The sequence below is a fragment of the Cryptomeria japonica genome, chromosome 1 (assembly GCF_030272615.1).
Source record: "Cryptomeria japonica chromosome 1, Sugi_1.0, whole genome shotgun sequence".
NCBI classification, from domain to species: domain Eukaryota; kingdom Viridiplantae; phylum Streptophyta; class Pinopsida; order Cupressales; family Cupressaceae; genus Cryptomeria; species Cryptomeria japonica.
Window position 1 is genome coordinate 672,643,677 of NC_081405.1, and position 25,951 is coordinate 672,669,627.

Below are 25,951 nucleotides of genomic sequence, written 5' to 3' on the forward strand. Positions count from 1 at the left end.
TGATAACCATTCAATAAAAATTGAACAATAATAGTGATGAAAATCGGGGTTACTAAAACATTTAGAATCTAGAGAATATGTTCTCAATGCTTTACCTTGCCATGTAGAGATTTGCCATTTTATAATGGACTACATTTGCTAAAATCTTATGACCATAAATGAAGTAGTACATATATTAACATGTTTCAATAGTCAAATTAACAATGAGATGCTCCTCGCATCCTTTTAGCTTTATCTTTTAATTGATAAGAAAGTGAGCATTCAAACACATATTTTTCTTACTCCATTAAAAGACATGTATGTTAACATGAGCCAAAAACATAACTAACACTGAATCAAAATATGAATGATTCCTTCAACCTTAATACAAAATTTCTACCCTATACCATGATGTTGGGGCCCAAATCAAAGATGGATCTACCCCTAAATGCTTAGGTAAAATTAGTTAAAGAAATTTGGTGAGGGCTAGATTTAGCAAAAAGCTCACCAATTTTTTAAAGAAAGGATCCTTCAGATTCATAATAGCATCACAACAACCAAATCAATATTTCCATCACAAACTATTCCTTTTTTTTTTTGGCAATAATTTATGACCACAACCCCTACAAAACTTCATTCCACTATGTCAGTTCCGACCTACCACAATGTAATCTAGTCATGCCTTATTTATTAATTATTTAATGTGTAAATGACTGCCACATTTAAAGTAAAAAGTAAAACTTGAAGTTCACATGGTCGCAACATGATACTTCTTGATGACACATTAGAACCATTTCGATGCAACTCTAGAGCTATTTTATTTACTACATATTATTTTAAGACTTCGATGTCAACCACTATTTCGTGGTCAACACATATATACTTACTGCTAAGCTATGAGGACACTCATGTGCAATGTGCTAGGGCAATACTTTATCATTCATGATAGAATGACTACTATTGCATCTATGTATTTATATCTGGTACTTCCATGCAATGTATTTATTTGGATCAGTGTTACAGTGAACTGTCAGCTAATATTTTTAGGCAATATTTCCCCATGGAAATCCTATCATTCATGTAACGATGAGTGCTTGCCTAACATAGTAATTGTGGTAACCAGATGAGATTTCAGAAAACAAAAAACTAACAAAGAAAAGACTCATCTGAGACATTTTTTCTGTTTTTGTTTGTTGCAAGCCATTATAACACCCTCCTATTTCACCCACTAATAAAATCAATAACGACAGATGAGAATGCAAAGAAATTCATTTCAACAAATCCTTTATATTAGTAAATGTATTTCAGACAAGATATTACTATACAAATAATCGATTTAGTTAACATCCCTCTTGCGGATACAATTTGTTGGAAGAAGTAATTTCTCCCGCTTCTCAGTTTGTTTATTTCCTCATATGTTTCCATGCATGTATGCAATCAGTTAGAAGTGCACGTGATAACTGTTGTTCACCCTTGTCTCCATCATACGTTGTTAGCATGAAATAAACTCGTGCAATTGGTTATATGTTGTGCATGCATGTAAGAGTTGTTAAAACAACTAGTTTTATATTTGATCTCCCTACATGCATAAAAACTATTAAGTTACACAATTAGTCTTGCATGTTATCTTCTACCATCAGTGGCCTCAAGTCTTCTATAAATAAAGCAATGTAATCTGTTTTTGTGTATCAATAAAAGTTAAATTATTCTCTGATGTAGAAGAATATTGTTCTATTTTTATTCTTATCTAATTCTTTCATATTGGTATCAGAGCCAAGTTAAAAGTTTGTGCAGATTTGAGTTATTTTTGGTGCAGAATTTTTCTGAGAGAGAAAGGAGATTGTTGTAGCAAGTCATGGCAACAAATAATGCTCAAATTCAGCCTCAAATTTCAATCTTCAATGGTAAGAATTATGAGTTTGGGCAATTAAAATGAAGAGTTTGTTTTGCTTACAAGATATTTGAGAAAGGTTTTGTAGAACCACATGATGAAGCAACTTATCAAATATTACAAGAAGCAAAAAAAGACCAACTTAGAGATAATAGAAAAAAGGATGCAAAAGCCCTGTTTTTAATTCAGCAGGAGATTCGAGAGACATCCTATCAAGGTAATACAAAGGTGAAAGTGGCTAAATTACAATCTCTTAGGAGAAATTTTGAAAATTTGCAAATGAAAGAATCGGAGTCTGTAGACCAATTTATGAGTCAAGTGTTGAATGTTGTGAATCAAATTAGATCTAATGGAGAAGAATTAAGAGATCAAAAGGTGATAAAAAAAATTCTCAAGAGCTTGCCTAGTAAATTTGACTCTATAGTCGTAGCAATTGAAAAAATCAAAAGATTTGTCACAGTTATCAGCAGATGAGTTAATGGGTTCTTTATTGACACACGAATCAAGATTGAATAAAAACAATAATACCTCTTTTGAGAATGCTTTCAGAGCACAGAGTTCATCAAGCAGAGGAAGAGGAAGATCGAATTTCAGAGGAAGAGGAAGAGACAGAGGTGGACAGATGAATACAGATCAAGGAGAAAGGACCAATCAATCCAATCACAATTTCAATAATAGAGGGCGAGGTAGAAACCAATCTCAAGAGCAATCATCAAGGTTTGATAAATCCAATATTCAATGCTATTATTGTCATTTTGCATATGAATGTAGAAAGAAATGAGCGGAATTTGAGAAACCTTGAGCAAATATGGCCATTTTGCATATGAATATAGAAATAAACGAGCATAATTTGAGAAACCTGGAGCAAATTATTCAGATGTGTCTGATAATAATTCAAGTAGTTTATTTGTAACATGCACTGTGTCACAAGAAATAAGTAAGGGTCATAAGCTTGTTTGTGAGAATTGTAGTTGTTTGAGGAGTGGAGAAAGTTAGGAGCCCACTACCTGCCAAGAGATTTGGAGATCATTCTAACCAACCAAACTTGGTCATGGTGAAGTTGTAGCTTAAGTAGGAAAAGTCTTTGTTACCAGTCATTGCATGAGGTCCACGAGAGATCATGAGTAGAAAATGAGGGTTTAGAGGTTTACCCTGCCAAAGAAAAGCATAATTCAAAAAAAAAAAAAGATTGCAGGAGATCACCACCAACATCACATAAGATCGTTGTAGAAAAGAAAGTACTCATTGCTAAAAGGAGAAGCCAGATAGCAATCGCCTTCTTAAGCAAAGAGGATGCAGAAAGGACAAAGAGGAAGTTTGAATAGATCGCAGGAAGATTAAGAAATAAGAGAGAAGTTTTGAAGAACTTGTTAGCACAGAGCATTTTGTTTCTGTATGAAAGCAATGTTTGAGGCTAGCAGAGCCCATTGATGGTAAGATCCCCAACACCCGCAGTGTGACTCTAAGGGAGGTGTTGATAAAAACAAGTGAATCACACCTGAACAAACAATGGACTGGTAACCAAGGGGGCTAGAGCTCATGGTTAGAACATCCCAACAGCACCATGGGATTTCCTAGGTTCGATCTCTAGATTTAGAAGATTTTCGATACAACAGCATCAATGAAAAAGACTGAGAATGCAATCTGAGTTCGCAGTCGAAATTAAGGGGGAATGCTGGAAGAAGTAATTTCTCCTGCTTCTCAGTTTGTTTATTTCCTCATATGTTTCCATGCATGTATGCAATCAGTTAGAAGTGCACGTGATAACTTCTGTTCACCCTCGTCTCCTTTATACTTTGTTAGCATGAAATAAACTCATGCAATTGGTTATCTGCTGTGCATGCATGTAAGAGCTGTTAAAACAGCTAGTTTTATATTTGATCTCCCACCATGCGTAAAACTATTAAGTTACACAATTAGTCTTGCATGTTATCTTCTACCATCGGTGGCCTCACGTCTTCTATAAATAAAGCAATGTAATCTGTTTTTGTGTATCAATAAAAGTTAAATTATTCTCTGCTGTAGCAGAATATTGTTCTATTTTTATTTTTATCTAATTCTTTCACAAGCAACTAAAAATCTGGTAACAGCAAGATTAATTTGATCAACTTGTACGCACATTAACTTTGCTAGAGCATAGCATTTCTTGGCACTATCGATTATGGCTCTTCAGCTCAACACAAATTGGTAGACTCTGCTAGCTAGCACTAAATCACCTAAAATATGCTCAATGGTATGAAAAGAAACAAGGTTGATGGTATAAAGCAGGAACAGGTATTTGCATTATCTTCTTTCCCAACTTATTCCCTAGAATATCTTGACAATTCATGTTAATGCAGCTTGTCAAAAAACTTATAAGTTTAGATTCTAGTGGTGTTATGCTTGACCTTTACACTTCAAAATTTCAATGTGACCAGAGATGCATGGAGTTAAAGATCACTTGAAATAGCAGACCAATTTATGTTCATGGAAACTTAGGCTAAAATTTGCTGGTTTCTCTGTTTATATAAAACTGAAAAGAGATTATCATTTAGTTGCTTCTGGATTTGATTGTGTGTCTATTTTTAGTATCACAACTAAAAGCATGTTTGAATAACAATAGATTACATTACTTGATGACACAATGTTGGGTGTCACTTATGGCAAGAGCTTGTAAAAAGAATAATATTATCATTATACAAATCAAAGTTGAGGCTGATGTCAAAAGAAATGCCATGTACAAAGTTGACATCGGGTGAATCTCTCAAAAGGACTAAAACAAACTGAAGTTGACAAACAAACAGCTTTCTAACTGTTGATGTCAAGTAGTGCTATATAAAAAAGCACATTTCCTAATAAATCAGATAAAAGGTATTGCTAAAATCAGCGGCGAAACTTGGAGCCAATAGAGAGAATTCTTGGAGGACAATAAAACCAAGAGAGGAAATGCTCAAAAATGGATTCAAATGATCACCCCCTAGAATGCATCCAACCATCATGTAGTCATTGACAGAATTCTTTTACAGATCAAATCTAATATCACAGCATCCCTTATGGATCCAACGAGGTTTTCTCTCATTAAACATTTGCATGTTATGTAGCATTTGAATGCTCCAGCAAAATTTCATTTTGAAAACCCAGCTTTTGACCACTGATAGGATGTAAAGGCAATTTCAACTTTCAATAGTTCCACAGATTCCCGAAAGTAGCTGAATCACACCACTGATTAGATGAACATTTACTATTGATTGGTCAAGGACTTCATTGTAGTAGGGCGGTAGGTACCAAATCTATCTATGTTCGACATTTTCTGTTCTAGTTCTTGAACCTTGTCAACCATACCTTTACTCAAGTAAGCTTTAGTCATGGTAGCTATTGTTATTCTATCAGGTTTACATCCTTTATCCTTCATTTGTATAAGCACATTCTCCATTTCAGCTAGATCCCCAACCCTTCCATAGGCATCCATAACAGAATTGAAAAATGCAGTGTCTGGAACTATATCGGAATTCTCTAACTTCCGCATAACTCTTACAATTTTCCGAATGGTACGTGCTTTACCATATGCATTGACAAGAGAACAAAGTGTTATACAATCTGGCTTAACACCCTCAGATATCATTAAATTGAAAAGGTATTCCATCTGTGCGATATCACCTACCTTTCCAAATGCATCAATCAACACATTATAAGTGACAGTTGTCCATGAAAAATAGTATTTTTGCATATATTCCATCACTGCAGTCATTTTATCATATAAGCGTTCTTTGCCATAGGCATACATTAAGATATTAAAGGTTCTTATATCAGGTTGAACACCAACGCCCTGAAATTTTTCATAGCAATTTTCCATCATTTCAATCTGACTGCTATTTCCAAAGGCCCTCAAGGTTGCATTCATTGTCCACACATCAGGCTTAGAATCTGTATTCTCCAACATCTCTGACAGTACATCTTCCATGTCTTTGAATTTCCCTGCTTTACCATATGCATCAATAATTGTATTATATGTAACTGTATTGGGCTTGATCCCATTTTCTGACATTTCTGAAAGTAGCATATCAACATAATCAAAGCGAGAAACCTCAACAGAAGATTTTATTAGTATGCTGTATGTGTAGACATCAGGTTGGCATTGAGGAAATGTTTTCATTTGATCAAGAACGGAAAAAGCCTTCTGAAGAAGACCACTTCTACTGTAAGCAGAAGCTAGAGCAGTGTAGGATTCAATGCTTGGCTCCAACCCTTCATCAATCATTAGCTTAAATAGTGACTCCGCACGCTCATATTGCCTGCACTTGCCAAGCATGACCAAAAGTCTAGTGTATATTCTAGGGTTTGGTCTATACCACAATTGTTCCCGAAGAATATCAAATACCTGTCATCAAATAAATAGCATGTCAAAGCTAAAACAGGAATATGAAGGGAAGACAAACAAATATGGTAGTGTGCATTTCCAATAACATGAAAGATATGATCAAGATATATAATAGAACAGTCAAATAACTAGCACAAGGTATACTTTTGGAATTCAATTAACTCATATGCCACACATATGATTTCATAACTTGTATCCAACCATTCAATTATTCTCATAACAATAAAATAAAAGGATGCTCGTCCCTGCTGTCCAGTTGATGTAAATTATATTGGTTTGCACTCGAGTAATAGACATGAAGATTGTGGAGAGAGAATTAGGAGAGTTATGATGAGGAGTATGTCCCTTGTGAGAAGATTTATATGATTTACCGTGATTAGGATTTGTATCCAGTCAACCACTTACCTAATGAACTTTCCAACTGACTGACGGAAGGGTAAAGGTTGTTTTATAGATCATAGCCAAGCCAAAATCCAATTTAATATATGAATTTCCCCTTATGGAAACTGATGAGCAGATTTATTTCCATTTACCTTAAATGTGTGCAAACTTCAATCATACCCTTAAACGTATTCAAATTGTGACCACATGGCTTTCATCCTCGTGGCACAGTTTGGGAGTAAACCAAACCTTACTAATTCCCCTATGCAGAGAACTCAAGTCATTCACTCACCTGTATCAATTACTGAGGAAATGAAGACACGAGCCTGAATGTGGCATTCTAGAATCACAAAATCCACCATTCATAAAAGAGGATGATGGAAATCAATTCAAGAATTGAGGAAGTCACAAATTATTTTGCTCCTAGGATGTAATATTATTTTACTTGAAGAATCAGGATTGCTAATTTTGAAATTTATGAGAATGGATTGGCTTAATGAATGAAGCTGACTCGTACCTAACCTGTCTTTTGTTGAAAGAGTCATGTCTATCTTTTTTCTTGGATGCTTATGAGCATGGATTGAATAAGGACAAACAAGGACAATAACAGACTACCTAATATCGATGGTAGAATCATATCCACCAATACAGATGCTAGAAATCAGAAAATGTGTCATTGATTTGATCAAGCAGAAATAAATGTTGAAGAGGTGAATAGCCCAAGTAGAGATTCACTTATCACATAAACACCCAGAATATAATCTGCAGTATATTAAAATAACAATGCATGTTTTATTAATATAAAATTGGTTTTATTTTGTTTTTTGTACAAGGTGGCTGCAATTATCTCATATGTAGCAATCTAAATTTCACTTTTCTCATAGAAATCTATCAGATTTTACCTCTTAAAGGCCCCAAATGTATTAAAATAAAGACTGATGGCATCTAAATAATTGTGCTTGCATCAAATTCAACAAGTGAAACATTTGTTTTCAGTTTAAACAAAGTTGCAAATGGCTGGAAAAGTTCATTCAAGCTCAACATAAAGTTACAACATTGGAACTTCCAGACTCAATAATTAGTTTACAAAACTAGTATGAATTATCATCTTTTGGCCCTTGACATGCAACTGTGGACAACTATCTACTCAGATTTTTATTGCATTTCTATACTTTGTGGAGTCACAGGAAACAGAGAATGAGGCAATGACAGTAAGACTGTAGAATATGGTCAGAGAATGATGTGTTTAGGATGAGGAGTTGCAATGCAAACGATCAAGGTTCAAAGTTGAGTGTGCCCACTTGATTCAATTAAAACGTTGGTATGTATAAAAATTCCAGAACATAAATAACTATCTTCAGAATGTCCATATTTTAAGTTTCATTAATTTACATCGTGTTAATGTTAGAACCAGAAAGGTAAGACAGAGAAATCTGAAACTTAGAAAAATCTCACAAGAACAAGATACACAGAATTTTATCCTGGGTAAACCCTCCACCTGAGGGTGAAAAACCCAGCCACACCAAAAATCAACCTTTATTAAAGGCACAAATCTGATACAAAACTTCACAAGCTTAATCACTTGACAATTAACAGAATAAGTCGATAATGTCTCAGACAGCTGATAGCTGCTACAATATGGCTTGAACATAGGCTTTTTATATATGTCGAACCCTTAAACTTCACGCATCCCCCAGAATACAATCCACAACAACTGTGTGATGACAAAGCAAGCTCGAATATGAATATAGTGAAGGTAGACAAAGAGACAACACTTCACACACCCAATATCCAAAGCGGCAGTTACATTAAATTACGTTTCATAAACCGCCACCGACAGGAGCAGCAAATACGTTGACACCATTGCACTTCTTATTGAATGTAATATGATAAGACACTTCCACCAAGTGTGAAATTCCCATGAAGCCAAAGGCAATATGCGATGGTTGGTGACAGGTAACAAGAGACCGGAAACACTTCCAACTAAGAAGGAACTCATAAATGCAGAGATCAATATCTTCGAACAAAGACGAACTGATAAAAGTAAGGCACGATATCAACAAAATGGTTATACAACCATTGCAGAAAAAATAAAATCTCCTGCAACGTACGCAAACATTAACACTCTCTCTTAGCAAAGGAGATATTGTTTTCTGATTTTCAAGTCATGGAGTCTCTCAACCTGACAAACACAATGGCTACACCCATATGTGTAAAAAGCAATATTTTATCGCGAATTATCTCAACGTGATAGCATCATGGATTCACTCAATATGATGTTCACCATGGCTACTCCCATGAGTGAAATAAACACAAGCTCTCATCATGGAGTCACTCAACGTGATGTTGTCATAGAGTCTCTCAACATGACATCCACCATGGCTGCTCCCAGAGGGTGGAACAAGAATTGAAAAGGTTGAGGATACATGCTGAGTGTACAGTACTTTGCTGATCAGTCGCCACATTTCAACACATAATGCATAGATCAATATCTTTGAACAGAGACAAACTGATAAAAGTAAGGCACGATATCAACAAAATGGTTATACAACCATCGCAGGAAAAATAAAATCTCTTGCAGCGTACGCAAACATTAACACATCGGAAGCCAAAAATTTGGCAATTTAGTAGTTCTACCCTAGTATATATATAAGATACCACAATAAGTAGCATCTAATGAATGCTTATAGAAAACAAGAGATCTTGGTATAGCAACTACAATAAAATAGGAGTAACCAAAAATATTAGACTACTCTACAACCTCCTAGTTGTCTAGTCAATGGTGCAACAGCCAATCAGTTTCAGAAAATTTCCAAAAGTTCCATTAGTGGCAATCATGACCAAAGAAAACAACCACATGGTTAATATGAGAAGAAATCGTTGCTTATTTGGGGATTTGAGTCTCCATTAAGTACAAATATCTCTTACTAAATTGCCAATCTGCAGTCTTGTGTTAAAAATAGGAAGATAAATATAGTTTGTGGAGACTTTTATAAATAAACTTCACTTGGCTATTAGGAGGAAAATTCATAAGCTTGTAGTTCAAGGCAAATCTTTGAGTATAATCTCAGGTATGAACAAAGACAATATCTCATGTTGATTCCTCGCCTCAATTCTGGATGGAATTAGGAGTCTCCTTTCCAGTTTTGATGATATGTCCTTTTCACCTTGTTTCAGGGAGGCAAATGTTACACTGGATTTTTTTAAGCTCTTGTAGCTCCACTCTCAAGTTTTCTACCATTACTGGGCAATCTTTCTATTTATTTTCCCATTGCTTCTTCTAGTTTAATCTGAGCTTCAATTCAGAATTGGGGCTTATGCCTGGCTGTCCAGTTAGGGATCTGTTGATGTGTATTTTGTACACGACCAAACACAGAATAAAATACCCAGAGGTATCTTATCCTCTCTTGAGTAAAGTCTCCAAATGCTAAAGATATCGCAAAAAGGATCAATCAAAAGGACTTCAAGGTTCTGCTTTGTAGGATCTCTACTCGTGGATAAGAACCAGCGGTCGTTGTGTTTGTTGTTTCTTCAAGGGGCCTTACGTACTTTCAAAGAAAGCTTGCCCGTGTTACTATCTTTCCAAATGAGGAAACAGTATTTTCCTAATACTAACAGATTTTCAAAAAAAAAGATCAAAAGATAAGGGTTTCAAGGAAGAGATGCTTAAACTAATCCTAAGAATGACTTGATGAAGACTGGTCTTGATAAGATTCTACCAATTTCAGTATCGCCAAAGCATTACAACTCCACTGGAATTGGTGCGATCTTCTAAAGGTATTCAACGATTTTCAAATCACCAAGGAGATAGATACTATCAGGGAGATACGTACCAATACTTCCAATGATAATTGAACTCTTAATCAATTTCAATGTTTCCAATTGACCACACAAGGCGTTCTTACAATCAGTAAGAAGCTAGTGGTTTGGAATGTGAGTCTTATCAAAGATCAGGCACAACATTCGTCCTTCAAACTTAAAATCTAAATGATATTTCTACTAAGAGTGATTCAAGAAGATAAACAACCATGAAGATAGCCACAAGGATTGCAACAAAACACCATAACTTCAATATTTCATTGATCTCATAGCCAAATAAACAACAATTGTTCAACTTTCTCTCTTCACTACTCAAATTTGCTACTAACAAAATTAAACTTATTTCTCTCCAACTTTCTAACTTTTTTCTTTCTCTCTGTCTCTAACTCTTTAAAATGAAATGAGTGAGGGCTTATATAGCATCCTCAAATACAATGAACGGCCCGAATCAAAAGAAGATCAATGGCTGAGATTTTGACACCTAAACCCTAATTAGGGTTTGTTACAAAAAAAAGTCCCCATTTAGATAAACATTATTAATCCATAGCCAATAAAAAAATTGGCACAAATACCGAGGAGACATAGACCAATAGGAATTAAGTTGCCACATCATCCTATAACAACTTTTCATCTAGAACTTTGTTCCCTTTCCTATGCTCTTTTCTAGCATATTCAATGAATCTAGACACAATTCCCTCAATCTCAGCAATGGGAATCTCAGGAAGATTCTTCATTCGTTCTTCCAAGTGAAGGACTTGATCAAAAGCAGTGAGAAGAGTCGTCTCCCACCCAGGCTCAAGTTCTTTGGTCTTCTCAATTAGGAACATAGTAGCATACATTTGATCTCATTGCCTTTCTGTGACGATGTTTTCTTCCTTGCAAAAGATGACCTTGATTCTGTCATCCAACTCTTGGATGTCCACATCAGTCTCGATCTCAATCTGCTTGTCAAGGATGGTACACAACACCTCAAACACCTTGTCTTGAATTGGATGGATGATGCCTTTAACTCAGCTGCATCTGGTGTTGACGTCTTCAAAAAGGACTTCCTTCATCTGGAGCAGAGCTGACCACTGCAGGAGGCTATGGGTTCCTCCATCCATTATATTTTCTTGCGTCAGAATCCGTCTTGGTGTTTCTCTTATCACTTGTAAGACTGGGATGATAACATCTCTAGTGTGAGTGAATGTAGCCACAATTATCATTAAATTATGGATAATCTCAAGGACCTGGATAGCTCGATGAACTATCTTCATCATTCTTGTTGCAAATTCAACGGCTACCTTGTGAGATTCATCAATCCAAGAACTCATGAGTTGAACTAGGCTCTTCACCCTTTCTGCCTCACTTATTGATTCAAGAGGAAGTGCGTGTAAAGGAGATATTGCTGGATCCTGTCGTCTCAAAGGCTGGTTAAAATGGCAAAAATAATTCCTCCAAGCACTGACCTCTTTTTCAAGCTTCTTATTCTTTTCCACTTCCTCTTTGAGTTTGTCTTTGAGTGTTTTCAATGAATCAGTTGCTTATTCCATAGCCTGCTCGGTGGTAAGTGGACCAAGATCAAATGTTTCTAGATCATATTCTTCTGCTAGAATCTCATCCTCATATTTGTCCACCACTGGTGTAGCTATCTGCACTTTTCTAGATCCTATCTCATCTCTAATTACCTTTGACATCTTTGTGGCCTTCTTCTTCTCTATTACTTCATGAGAATTTCCTATAAGGCTTTCCAAGTCAAATACATGTTCTTCCTCTTCAACCACAACTACCCTTGTTAGCCTCTCTTTCAGCCAATCCGGAATGGCAGATCTTGTTTCCCTCACTTGTATTTCTTTAGGTAGAGGTCTATCTTCCCGGAAAGGAGATGTTGCTTCATCATCATTCTTTTCTTCTTGTTGCTCATTAGCACCAACTTGGGGAGATTGACTTGATGAATGTTGAGGTGTCTGTCCTTTTCCTTGTTTATATTTCTGTACCATGGATTCCATAGACTCATCAATTTCATATACTATCTGCCTCTGATCTTCTCGACTTGCTTCTTTTTCATGCCTAGAATATGTGCTTGGTGGGTGATCAGGATTTATTTTTTGCTTCTTCTTGGAAGGTTCTCTCTTCTCAAGTCCTTCTTTCCTCTTTGAGCCTTTGGAATGAGAAGTATTCTCACTCACACTTGCCTCTCCTTCTGGTCTTGCTTCCAAGGTGAATGTCATAGATACATTCTCCTCCTTCAACTTTTGATGTTGTACATCTACCCATCTATGAGTGCAAGATAAAACAGGAGCCATCAAAGCTCTTAGGTCTAAAACCTCGGGCTCATTCCAATCTATCTTCACTTCTTTATCTTCCTTCTCATAGGATGACTGGAGGTATCTACCATTATCCTGGGCTTGATCGGCTACTCTATAAATTTTGCATTTCCTGATGAGATCCAAGGGTAACCTGGAATGCATCTTTCTTTTGACCTCGACATCATCTTGGACATTCATCCAAAAGTCCTCCACCTGAGACTCATGCCTGTACTTCTTCCCAACTGTTTCTTCTATATGACTATGAGGATCAAAATTCTCTCTTGAGGCAAATGATGTGAATGAGTATACAGATAATTCCTTCTCTGCATCTTCCGCGGCTTGAGTATTAGGACACACTTCAACTGAGTTCCCTAGTATGATGGGCACAGGAATTCCATTTCCATGCTTGTGTCTGGATGCCTTCGCATAAGCTGCCAACTGTCTAGTCACCTCAAGTAGTACTACCCTGTCTGTAGGATATCTTGGCAACATGTAGGGAGGTGAAGGACACCCATAAACTCTGATGTATGTGAATTTTGGAAACTGAATGAATCATGCACCATGCTTCTTCACAAGCTCTTGTGCGTCCAGAGACAGTCGATTGTGAATCCCACCTTGCAATATCCTGGTAATATTCATCGTGAAGGTGTCATTGACTAGCTTGTAGTCACTTCTTGGCGGATGATGCAGTTGAACATAAGAATCACAAACTCTTATTTCTCCGGGTCCTCTTCCAACAACTCCTCTGTGAGGTAGTCCTGCATACTCAAAACCTCTGATCAAGGCATATACAACATATGAACTCATGTGGAATGACTTGGTAGGCCTTAGTCTTCTCAACTGCACGTCCAGGCTGTTGCTAATGATTCTAGCCCAATTGAGCATTCCCTTTCCTTGGACAATCAGTTGTATGAAGAAGAACATCCATTTGTCAAAGAAGAAAGCTTGAGAGGCACCCGTGACCCGATTGAGCAAGGTTATCAAATCCTTGAACTCTTCTTGGAAGTCGATTTTGTGCGGTGTATTGGGAATCTTGTTCAGGCGAGGTCTGCTCTTGAGTAGCCAATTCTTGTTGATGAAGTTCAAGCAGGAATCGGGATCATCCTCATAGATAGACCTAGCTCCTTCTAGACTTTTGTAGACCATGTCTCTATGTTTCGGGAGATGAAAAATCTCACTTATAGCTTCCTCCGAAAGATAGGCTAAGATAGTTCCATCCTCGACCACGATCGTCCTTGAGTGTGAATCATAGTGCCTGGCACACTCAATCATCAACTCATGACACTTGACTACGGGAGGGAAACCTACAGCTTTGATGATGCCACTCTCAATTATCTTCTTTGCAACAGGTGACGGCTTGCCGATGTAGGGCGCTTCCCGAAACTTCTTCACATTGAAGTTTCCTAGGTTGGTGTCTCTGATATTGCTCCACTTGGACACGATCCTGGTTTCCAATTCGTCATTCCTTTGATCCTCCTTGATGAGAGCCTGTCAAGTAGTGGATCCTCCGGCCTTGGGGGTCGTCATTTGACACCTCTTTCTTGAATTTTAGCTATCAACCTTGAAAAATGAAAGAAGGAAGATGATGAATTTGCTGGGCAAGGATGTTTGGTCTGAATTTCTGGTCTTCCTTTGGATGAATTATGCTCCAATCAGCCTTCAAAAGAATTTCGCCTTCTACTAGCCTTCAAATACTTGGCAAATTCTAGAAATTAACCTCCAACTAGCAAGAAATTCACCTCCAACTTAGCTAGAATTCACTCCTCTAGATCTGCTCTTCAAGTTCGCATGAGAACAATGAATGAATGATTTGAATTTATCACAATACACCTCCCTTATATAGGGCGCTCACCTTGATTCTCCTTGAGGCCGACTTGACAAATAGGAAATAAAATGAAATAAAACCCCTCTTAAAGGATGGCCGACTTGGCAAATAAAGGGAAAATAATAAGTATTGAGCGCTCAATCATAATTTTTTATTTTTAAAATTAATTCCAAAGCTTCAAGGGTGGATTTTTCATTTATTTCAAGGCTTAGAAATTAATTAATTAAATTATAAATGCCTTAATTCATGCGAACTTGTTTCAGCCTCCCAAATGTCTTGTAATAGGCTAATTTAGTGAAAAATTATGAGCTAGCTTAGGAATGTCAAAGCTTGATTAAGGCTTGATGAATTTTTATTCTCCTTAGGCATTAAAAATATCCAAAGTGATGTAGGTCTAAATCCTTTCAAGGCTTATTTGGACCCCTTTTCTAGGCTTGTTCACTTCATGAATCAAAATCTTTACAACCTAGATTTGCAATCTCCCATGTCCCTGTCTTCACAATTTTGCAACTTGCCCTTGACTCAATCTAACAAAGATGAAAAATAGGTGTTTTTGAGGATTTCACCCTGGACCCTTTGGAAGGGTCAGGAGCGATTTCCCTGACTAGGCCATGAATACCATATTTTCTTCACTTCTAAATCCTCCGGAAGGCGAGCTTACGCTTGTTTTGGCCTAACAAAGTCTTGGATTTCAATTTTTTAGCTCTTCACATGAGTAAATTGGGTGAAAATAGGTATTTCGCTCTGGACCCTTTGGAAGGGTCAAGAGTGATTTTCTCTTTTTCGGTCAAAATTCACTTTTTCTTGATCATTGACCCTTTTCAAGGCAATCTCCAGGGTCTATTCATCTCAACCACTAACTTGGTTCAACAATATTTTGAAGGAAACACTGCATTTTTGGGAATTTCGCTCTGGACCCTTTGAAAGGGTCAGGAGCGAAATTCACCTCTCAGGCCAATTTTCCAATCTCCTTCACTTCAATTCATCAAAATTCGCTCAGTTTGAACCCACTTCTCAACTTACTAGCATTGGTCTGATCTTCACAAGGCGAAAAAGGTCAATTTTGCTCAACAACCTAGCCAGGGACAAGACTTATCCAGGATTTCGCTCTGGACCCTTTGGAAGGGTCAGGAGCGAAATTCTCTCTTGAGCTCAAAATTCACATTTTTTGAAGGTCCAAATCTCTCCAAGGCATTCTAAATAGCTTCTTTCACTGTAATCCAGGCCTAGTTTTACTCAAACCTTGAAGGAAAAGGTGACTTTAGTGTTTTTCGCTCTGGACCCTTTGGAAGGGTCAGGAGCGAATTTCTTTGCTTGTAGCTCATTTTTCATCATTCCAACTTCAATCCACCTCGCAAGGCTAGGAAATAGTTTTCGTCTTTCACCTAATCCAAGTTTGATTTGTTTTTGCAAGGCAAAATAGGAGATTTTAGGATTTTTGCCCTGGACCCTTTGGAAGGGTCAGGAGCGAATTTCCTCCTTTGGCCTAAAATCATCACTTTTGGAAACAAACATCAACTCAAAGGTAGTCTCAAGGGCATTTCTTACCTTAGTCTAGTCTTGACTTAGCATAAATTTGAAAGGAATAAGTAGGTTTTAGGATTTTCGCTCTGGACCCTTTGGAAGGGTCAGGAGCGAAAATCTTGTTTTAGGATAATTTTGCCATCCTTTCAACTTCAAATCTCCTCCAAGGCATAGAACATCTTGTCTCACTCCTCTCCAGGGTATAAAAACCAAAATCTTGTCTTGAATTGCAAGGAAAAAGGGTGAATTTTAGAAATTTCGCTCTGGACCATTTGGAAGGGTCAAGAGCGAAATTTTCATTAGGCTTTCAAATTTGCATTCTTGGCAACCAAAATCTACTCTAAGGCAATCCAAATGCCTTCTCACACCCTTGTCCAAGCTTGGCTTTGCTCAAAATTTGGAAAAAAAGATGTTTTTAAGGATTTTCGCTTTGGACCCTTTGGAAGGGTCAGGAGCGAAATTTTCATTAGGCTCAATTCCTTCATCTTTCATGGTCTCTAGCAACTTAAAGTCACTCTTAAGGGCAACTTCCTCTTGATTTTGCCTTATCCCACACTTGACCTAGCAAAAACTTGATAGCAAAAAGAAGTTTTGAGAAAATTCGCTCTGGACCCTTTGGAAGGGTCAGGAGCAAAATTTTCATTTTTGACCCAAAATCATCATTTTCTAAACTTGAAACTTCTTTGCAAGGTAGGATTTCATCCTTCATTACCCTAGGAATAAGGTTTCATGTCCAAGAAAGGTCAAAAGGTAGGTTTATAAGGAATTTCGCCCAGGACCCTTTGGAAGGGTCAGGAGCGAAATTCCCTTTCCTGGCTAGAATCCTTCATTTTCACAACTTCTAAACATCCCCCGAGATTTCAACATGTTCATTCTTCTTCTCATCATGTCTTGGACACCAAAACTAGGTCAAATAAGGCAAGAAACGTCTCTTAGAGAGATTTTCGCTCTGAACCCTTTGGAAGGGTCAGGAGCGAAAATCCCTTCTTGGGCTAAATCCTTCATTTCTCCCTTTCAAAACAACCTCAAGAGGCAAAAGCAAGTTATTTTTCTTCCATCCATGCCATAACAAATCAAAAACTTGACTTCCTTTATTGCAAAAGTAAGAGCTTTTAGAAATTTCGCTCTAGACCCTTTGGAAGGGTCAGGAGCGAAATTTCCCTTTTTGGTCCAAAATCCTTCATTTTCAACGCTTTCAAACCTTTCAAAGGCAATAAGAATGTTCAACCTTCCTTCCAAGATACCTTGCCAATCAAAAATTAGCCAAACTTAGGATGAAATGAGCTTTAGGAAGATTTTCACTCTGGACCCTTTGGAAGGGTTAGGAGCGAAAATCTCATTCCAGGCCAGATTGCTCATTTTTCAAGCCTCAAACCACCTCATAGGGCAAAATTAGATCATTCTCCACATTAGGAACAAGGTTTCTAACCCATTCAAGGCAAGAAACAAGGTTTATGATGAATTTCGCTCTGGACCCTTTGGAAGGGTCAGGAGCAAAATTCTCGTTTAGGTCAAAATCTTGTCCTTCAAAAATCCACCAACTCCATCTCAAGGCAAGATCAAATCAATTCACCCTCAAACATGCCCTAGAAAGCAACACTTAGCCAAAACTGAGAAGAAAAGGTGGTCTAGAAGGATTTTCGCTCTAGACCCTTTGGAAGGGTTAGGAGCGAAAATCAAGATTTTAGCTTGATTCTTGACCTTTTGAACTCTAATCCTCCTTGAGAGGCGAACACAAACCTTTCTTCACACATCCCCATCAAGATCCTGCCTTTAGCCAAGTAAAAATGAGAGCTTTCACGAATTTCGCTCTGGACCCTTTGGAAGGGTCAGGAGCGTAATTTATATTCCTGGCTAGTTCTTTACCTTGCTTCACTTCAATCATCATCAGGTGCATTTGCTCATCAATTTCTGAAATCACCACTTCGATCTCCATCTAATCACTAACTCTGCTCAATTGACTCAGACCTGGAAGAAAACATGACTCTAACAAGAAAACCATCAAATTAGACCTATCCTGACCTTAGACCTATTAGCCCTACTCTTCAGTCTCACCATCCTGATCCTCCTAAAAGAAGATACTTCATTAAGGCAAACTTAAGGTCCCAGGCAGACAACTAACGACCCCCAAAAACTAGGCCAGACTCAGCTTGGAAGAAACCCTAAAATGATCTTTCAGAGATTAGCCCTAATCTAGCCAGCCCAGGCAACCACTCACTCACTCAAAACCCAGCAAGCAGAGAGAAAAACTAACTAAGGAAAAGCAAAACCCAAAGAAAAAGAAGGGGGTCCCTAGCCTGATGGGGCGATGTGTGAAATGGTCACAACAGGATCTTAATCTGGTTTCCTTGAGGCCTAATGTCTATGTTGTTCTCAAGTTGGGATTTGAATTCTGCCAGTTTCAATCTGCCAATGAGAGACTTGTGAAAATGCATCCACAGAGGCAAGATGATGTAGCCTTAAACGCTGATGGAAATGTTTCCCATAACAATGCTAGACACCATAGTAATAAAGGAAAAGTTAAAACCTTTAACTAGGCTGTTAACATTTTGGCAGACAGGACACCCAAACTTCATCCTCTTCAAATTGTAAAAGAGAGTGTATTTAGTGAGACAAAGCCACTGCAGCACTGGATGAGAAAGTTCAACCAGGACTTAAATGCTGGGTTAAAGACTTTTAAGCCACAAGGGGATGTTAGACACTGTAGCAACTGTTACTTAGCTAGACAAAAAAACCAGAGGCGCTGCATTCAGCTTCTTTGTTGACTAGATCTGTGAGATTCTAGGACAACTAGGACTAGGAGGAATGTCGATTATGTAATTAAAAAACGTAGTCACAGAGTGCCTGGCATTTTGACAGTCATAAGGCTATACGGATTCCATAAACAATTTTCATAAGGAGCTACATTCTAAAGTAAGGATGAACACTTATTGCTGGAGTTTTTAATAAGCAACAATCATCTGCCCAAGCATAATCAGAAACAGATTGCCCAAGCTCTGGGCAATCCTTCAATCCCTGTTGCCCTGAATGGCTATGCAAATGAGTTGAAAGGAGAAATGGGCATATGGTGATGAGCCCCTCTGATAATGACACCAACGAATAGTGATGTTTGCATTGACAGTACTTGTGGGTTTGGGATGGTTTTCAAGCTTTTGAACTACATTTCCATACTTTGGTCAGTTCTTGGCTTAGTTGAAGCAATCAATGGTATTGCCTTGATTATCGTAATATTATAGGCAATCCTTAAAAAGTTAAAGTTTCATGACTGTTTAATATGGACAACAAGTAGTCTTCAACACAAGCAGTAGTCCAAGAAGCAAACCAATGTTCTGAAATATATTTGCTCTCTCTCCTAAATCAGCTTAGAATCTTCTAATTAGTCTCTTGTGTGGTAGAGCCCTGCCTCGTCTGTTTTGTTTATATAGAGTGATTCAGGTGGCAGCTCAACTTTCACAGATGGTGAAAGCATTAGTCAACATCATCTTGTAAGCAGAAATCCACTTGACAAAGCCCTGGCAGCAGCAACACACCAGATCTAGGGTCAAGTGGCACACCAGCAAAAGCTTAAACAATGGAAGAGTAACTATTGTTCCCCAGCAGTATCCCTTTATTTTTCCCAGTGAACATTGTATAAATGTGTAACATTTGAATACTAGAGGATTGGACCCCTTTTCATAGAAGTTTTAGGTCTTTTTCTGGATCTCCCACCTGTTCTCATTAATTTTTACACAGAATTACTCGGTAATCAAATCTGAATCTCAGCTTTATATGTTGCATCTTTGCATCAATGATATAGCATTTGTCTTTGTTTCTGAATTCATTTATTGATTCTGTTCTGTTTTCCAATGCACTCTGATTATTATCCATAACGCAAACCACTACCACACATTAGTGTATTATTCCCCACAAGCTCCGGGAATCCAGGTCATAGGCAGATCTATGATATGTGCAAACTCAAAGTTGTATTGATTCTTCTAGAGGCTTCCATCACTTCCATGATTGCCACGTCTATGCATTTACATGCATAAGTATGCCCTTATATTCATTCTTCTGAAGGTTCTCATCATTCCCATGACTGCTGTGACCATGGTTTTATGGGCATAAGTATGGCCCTCAAAAAGTTTGGATTTATGCAGAGGGAAAGGTTCATACATGTTACTGTTCCATATATTCTTCTAAAGCATAAGATTTAAAATCAAAATTACATTATGGTTTCTTCATTTCATAATTTTTTTAAGCCTACTGTTTTCTATGCAGAGCCTTATAATTTGATCTCCCTTTAATTATTAAAAAAATCACATTAAGACTCTAAACTGTCTTATGCTCCATGATAAATAAATTTTGATGCCTCCAAATATCTTAGTTGTTCCTTTCAATACAAGCCAGGCTGCTCCTCAAATCATATTCATGCATTCTTGGCATTTCTATTTGCTGAAATGGTGCACAATCTTCAGGTGTCATCACAGTTATGTCTTTTACTCAGTTAACAAGGAAATTGTTGATGAATAATTAATTGAATCCAAAATCTGATTATAATATTATATTTGTCTAAATCAAGATGCATTAATGCATTGCATAACCCCAAGAGGCACATTTAAGGAAATTATGAAGTATTACCAGTTAGGCATATGGTTGTCTGACGGCATTTAAATGTGAAATGATGCATGCAATGAGGATATTTTTTCATTTATGAAATGAGTGTAAGGAAATTGGATTGTGCTGGTCACATCAATCAACCTTCAACTGATGTCTTTGCCAATTTGCAGCAATGACATATATACCTCGATGACAATAAAAATTCACATTACCCAAGGGTTGTTGGCAACTGTGTATATCTATTCATCGTTATTTGGTCTCACTTACATGTTTTCTTAATTTTCAAAGTGGTAAATTGTTATGGTAAATTGATGTATTAAACAAAGGAGACGAAGGCTCCTTAAATAGATTTACAAAGATGATGTTTCTAAATGAAACAATCATGAACTAAAGATAGAAATGGAAACTTCCTAAAGCAACTAAGATGACCATTAAAGAAACATTACATTATTTTAATACCCTCCCTTAATGGTCATCGTTCTAACTTCTAACTATCCTACAAAATACATAGGTCTTTTGGTCACAAATGCATAGAAGGCTGCCCCCTTCTAGTCACAAATGCATAGAGAAAACTGCCCCCTTCTATTTAGAACGCTCTGCAAAATGAGCATGCTAATGAGACCCTCCCTAATTTTGCAAAACTTTTGGAAATGACCAAGACAACCAAAACAAACTGAGATTCATCCAACTTGATGTTGGGAAACAAAACTGCCCCTCCCTATAGCCAGAGATACCGAGAACAACTTCTCAAACTGAAATCATGATTTTGAGGAGAAAATCGCCAAACCCAAACTACTTCAGAAAAAAAGCCACGATTTTGAAGAAAAAAATCGGCAAACCCTTGTGCAGTTGCCTTAGCAGCTCTAGGTGCGATCCAGAACATCTGCAAGAAACCATGATTTTGGTGGAAAAAATTGCCAAACCTTTGATGTGATCAAAGATCACCCACAAAACAGTAATTTTTTCAAGAAAAAATCATAAAACCCAAAAGTTGAAACATCACCGAGGAGCACTAAATTTTTATGGAGAAAATTTAGAAAAACCAAAACATGAAATCCCATGCAAACAAGCAATTTCGTGAATTACAGATGATTTTCCACAGGAAAAATGTGAAACCCCAGCCCATGTCAGAACAAAAAACTAGAAACAAAACCCTCGTCGACGACAGAGAGAAGCTACAGTTGTGCAGGCATACAAACACGTCAAAACACAAGTAAAAAACCAGACGCGACGTGTGCAGGATTAAAATGGCCTGAAGAAAACAAAATCCTGCAAAAACGCAGGTCGCGATCCTACATAATGCGACTTCTCAACAAAACACATTACGCAAACTACGCGTAGGCCAGTAAATAGAAGTGATTTTTTAAAACACCCAAAACGGTCAAAACCATCACAAAAACAGAGCCAAAAACCCATAAATCTGAAAAATACAGGCACACACAAAACGATGCTTCAAAAACGAGATAAATTGCGGGCACAAAGACACGCGGGCCTCATGAGGGTCGAAAAACATAGAACGCGTTGTCGAACAAGACAAAATCACAACAAAAGAGGTCGCTCGAATCGGAAAAACAACTCCTGACACAACAAAAAACGGCCCCCAGATTTTTACACAAACCCTCGAACATGTAGAAACGCAATTTTGCAAAAGACAAAAACCCACGAATATCAGAAGAAAGCTTCAACAATTTCAAAAAACCTCAAACAATTTTTTTTATAAAAAATCGTAAAACAAATTTCGGGAAAAAAATTCCAGATGAGAAGAGGCTACGAATTTTTTTAAAAAATTTGTCAAATTCTAAAAAAAACCCATCAACCTGCTTTGATACCATGTTATGGTAAATTGATGTATTAAACAAAGGAGACTGGCGCCTTAAATAGATTTACAAAGATGATGTTTCTAAATGAAACAATCATGAACTAAAGATAGAAAAGGAAACTTCCTAAAGCAACTAAGATGACCATTAAAGAAACATTACATTATTTTAATATAAATTTCTTGTATTAAGTCTCCCACAACCCTTTCATGTCCCCTTGGTTCTCCACAAAGTGGTGCTTCTTTGCATTTAAGCAATATAATGAGCTAATAGTAAGGCATAGGAAAATAAAAACATTCTTTATAATGGGGAGATAACAATCCTACTAACATAGTAGTTGTGTTGTGATCAAGTACATGGACTCACAAAATGGTTGAATTAATAATCGTTAGGTGGTACTAATTACTAACCACGGGGATTTAACAATTTATGGTGATTATATCACCTTTACAAATAATGTGAGCTTTAGTTGACCATTGGACTATGAAAATTGATCATTGCAAAAACATTAGTGCTTGAGAAATATTGCATCTATGGCAAAAAATAAATCCATCAAAATTGTGTGTGCTTGTTTCCTTCCAGCAAGGTGAAGCAAAAATATGTTCAAGAAAGCCCATCCTCCATCTTTATCTCCTTTTTCCTAGCTTGAATCTTTTCAAACAAATGATACTTCTTGTCTTAGTTCATAGTTCAATACCTAAGCCAAAAACTTTTACCTACAAATTTGAATATCTACACTAGTCTAATGCTAAGAGCAAAGTTCTAATTTGTTTCATAATTGCTTCAAGAGTTACGAATTGGCTTCTGACATCCTGCAAGCCATGTTGGAATTCTTTGAATCTATCTCAACATTAATGAACTAACAAATAAGTTCTACTATCATCTTTCCTTATTTGCATTCAAATGACCACTATTCCTTTCATCTTTGCCAAAGGTCCTCAATTATCTTCAAAGTGAAAAAGTCCTAGATGCTATCAAGATCTATAGGATTCAAACCAATAAGTTCATTATCAAACTAAAAACCTTGCATTGTATCCTTCTTTCCAAACAAGGACTCCAAAAAAATCTAGATCTGATTGAATATAGTGCAAGACTCAATGTGAAAGAGGAGACTAGGAGACATAGAAATGTATAATGTCCCAGAAGCTTCACCACATTTGTTATACCAATTTCTCTTTTCTGCAATTGTCGTTGGTTCAAGTTTTGTACCCATGGTCACTCTATACAACCCCTATTTCTTCAAATTGATCTCCAATTGTTTTCTCCATCCATAATATTTGTATGGAGTGATTAGAGTAACGTGGGTTGGACCCATGGCTTTTCTTTGAAAAGTACACAAATTAGAAGGAGAAACAACAATAAAACCCTCATAACGCAAGAAAATTATCCCTTGTGCCAAAAAATTGTTTGCAATTTTTCCAAAAAATAAACCAAAAAGGGAAAACCTAACATTGCTGAAAATAGTAGGTACTTGGTAAAAGTTATAAAAAATAGGTCTAAGATTTGTGTAGGGCGTTGAACTAGCTTTCCAATGCCACAAGAATCACATAAATTGGAGATAAGAGTCAAAAAAATTTAACCTAGAAATAAAAATAGGTAGATCTGACTTCAATAGGCAATAACTTTCACCAGTAGCAAAATATAGAAAAACTACCAGCATCACTAGAAAGTGCTTTGAACTAGTTTTTCAATGACATCTCATTTGCCAAAAAGCGACTTTGCATGCCCAAGATATAGCTGATTTTCGAAAACAAGTCCAAAAGGGTGTAAATGCAAGGATTGATGGCTAGGCATTGACGACCTTGCGGTGGGTTGACGACAACTTGGTTGTGCCATTTGCAAAGGTAGCGATCAGGCAATGATTGGGCAGTTGCTGAGCAGCAGCCAAAAAAGTCAGATAATGATTGTAAATTTACATCAACATTCTAAGAAAACATATCAATAGCCGAAAAACTTAGAAACTTGCTAGGTTGCGGACATCAACAATTGTGAACCTATGTCACTTGTTGAAAAACAATGCAATTGCAGAAAAAATGGAAAAGTCACTGTTGTTTTAAATTTGTTGCTGGAAAATTACGCAATAAAGTCAAAAAACTGTGTTGACTAACAAGTTCCTATGCGAGCTACAACAACAAAACACGACAATGTATGACTTGTATGGATTCTCTATAGTTGTACGAATTTTTTTATCTAAAAAATTATGCCCTAAAAAACCCCCAAAATTCTAAAGATTCTTGAAGAAACTTTACAAGCCTTTTTCTACAACTTCCCATTATTCCTTAATAGTCATTACCTCTTCTATAACATTTTTCATAACTAAAAAACCTATAGCTTTTTCCTCTTCCCCATGGCATTTTGGTAAATCCATTTCTTGCAACTCCTCAACTAACAAAGGCACTTCACACACACATAGTAGAAAATCTTTGTAGAATTCTTCTACACTTTCCAAGCATACACCACTCGACACTTCACACCTTAAGGAATACACATACTCCCAACCTTCTTGATCAATAAGTTGAGGTTGAAAAACACAATTTAGGGAACTAAACAAGACAATTGCCCATTCAAACATGAATATTATTCTTTATTCATTCAAAAGATTGTCTTTAAAATCTCAAAGGAGGAAAATTATATCAAAAATCTGCCAGCTCATTAAGGACCACCAAGATTGGGCATACTATCTATGAAAATTTCTAGGTCATACAACAAAAGGGCAACAATGGTTATTTTAGGTCCCTACTTGACCTTACAATCAGGTTCACAATTACTAATTTCAAATAGTTAAAAAATTATTTGTCCATTTCTAGACACCTCCTCATGTTTCTAGTCACTACCACCTATATTGGGTCAAGATCAAAGAAGCAATAAACGGGTAAAAATCACGACTGAACAAGATTAATTGCAAATCGGACCTGACCAAATTTTTTTTTCCAAAAAATCAAGGAAAAAACCGTCAACAATTTTCAACAATTTATATCACAATTAAATCAGGAAAAAAACACAATTTAATGGCTTGCCTCGAAAACTATCACAAAAACCCTAAAACGTGTGCAAAAACATGAAAAAAGGTTGCGAATAAGTTATAAATCGCATCATGCAACAAAAGAAATCACATCAGACTTGAGCAACCAAACAAAGGTCATTGTAGAGGATTTTTATTCGCGCAACAAAAATGAGCAGCCACCAAACGAAGGGTTTCTTGGTCATGCGAGAGACATGAGGAACACGTCCAACGTGAACAAGTATGTACACCATACCATTTTCTATATCTAGGACTCATGATCGCAAGATATGAAAAAAATTGGAATTATTGAAAAGGCTTAAGAAACTTTAACGAAAATACAATAGATAGGTGCTAACCAAAGCCCTGCATTTGGCTATTATGTCAATATGGAAACTTTACAATAAAATTTAAATAAGTTTTAATCTACCTTGACTAATATGTATGCTTATTAAGTATTAAAAACTCAAAGT

General features: G+C 36.8%; 1 protein-coding gene across 1 annotated transcript in view; it reads right to left on the reverse strand.

The window, feature by feature from the left end:
* Positions 1-4,520: 4,520 nt before the first annotated feature.
* LOC131026770 (pentatricopeptide repeat-containing protein At5g48730, chloroplastic) overlaps positions 4,521-25,951 on the reverse strand; it is a 64,154-nt gene continuing 42,723 nt past the window's right edge. Inside the window, exon 2 of the mRNA XM_057956720.2 lies at positions 4,521-6,227. Coding sequence (XP_057812703.2) covers positions 5,091-6,227 — 1,137 coding nt within the window. The 3' untranslated portion in view covers positions 4,521-5,090. The remainder of the gene's footprint in view (positions 6,228-25,951) is intronic.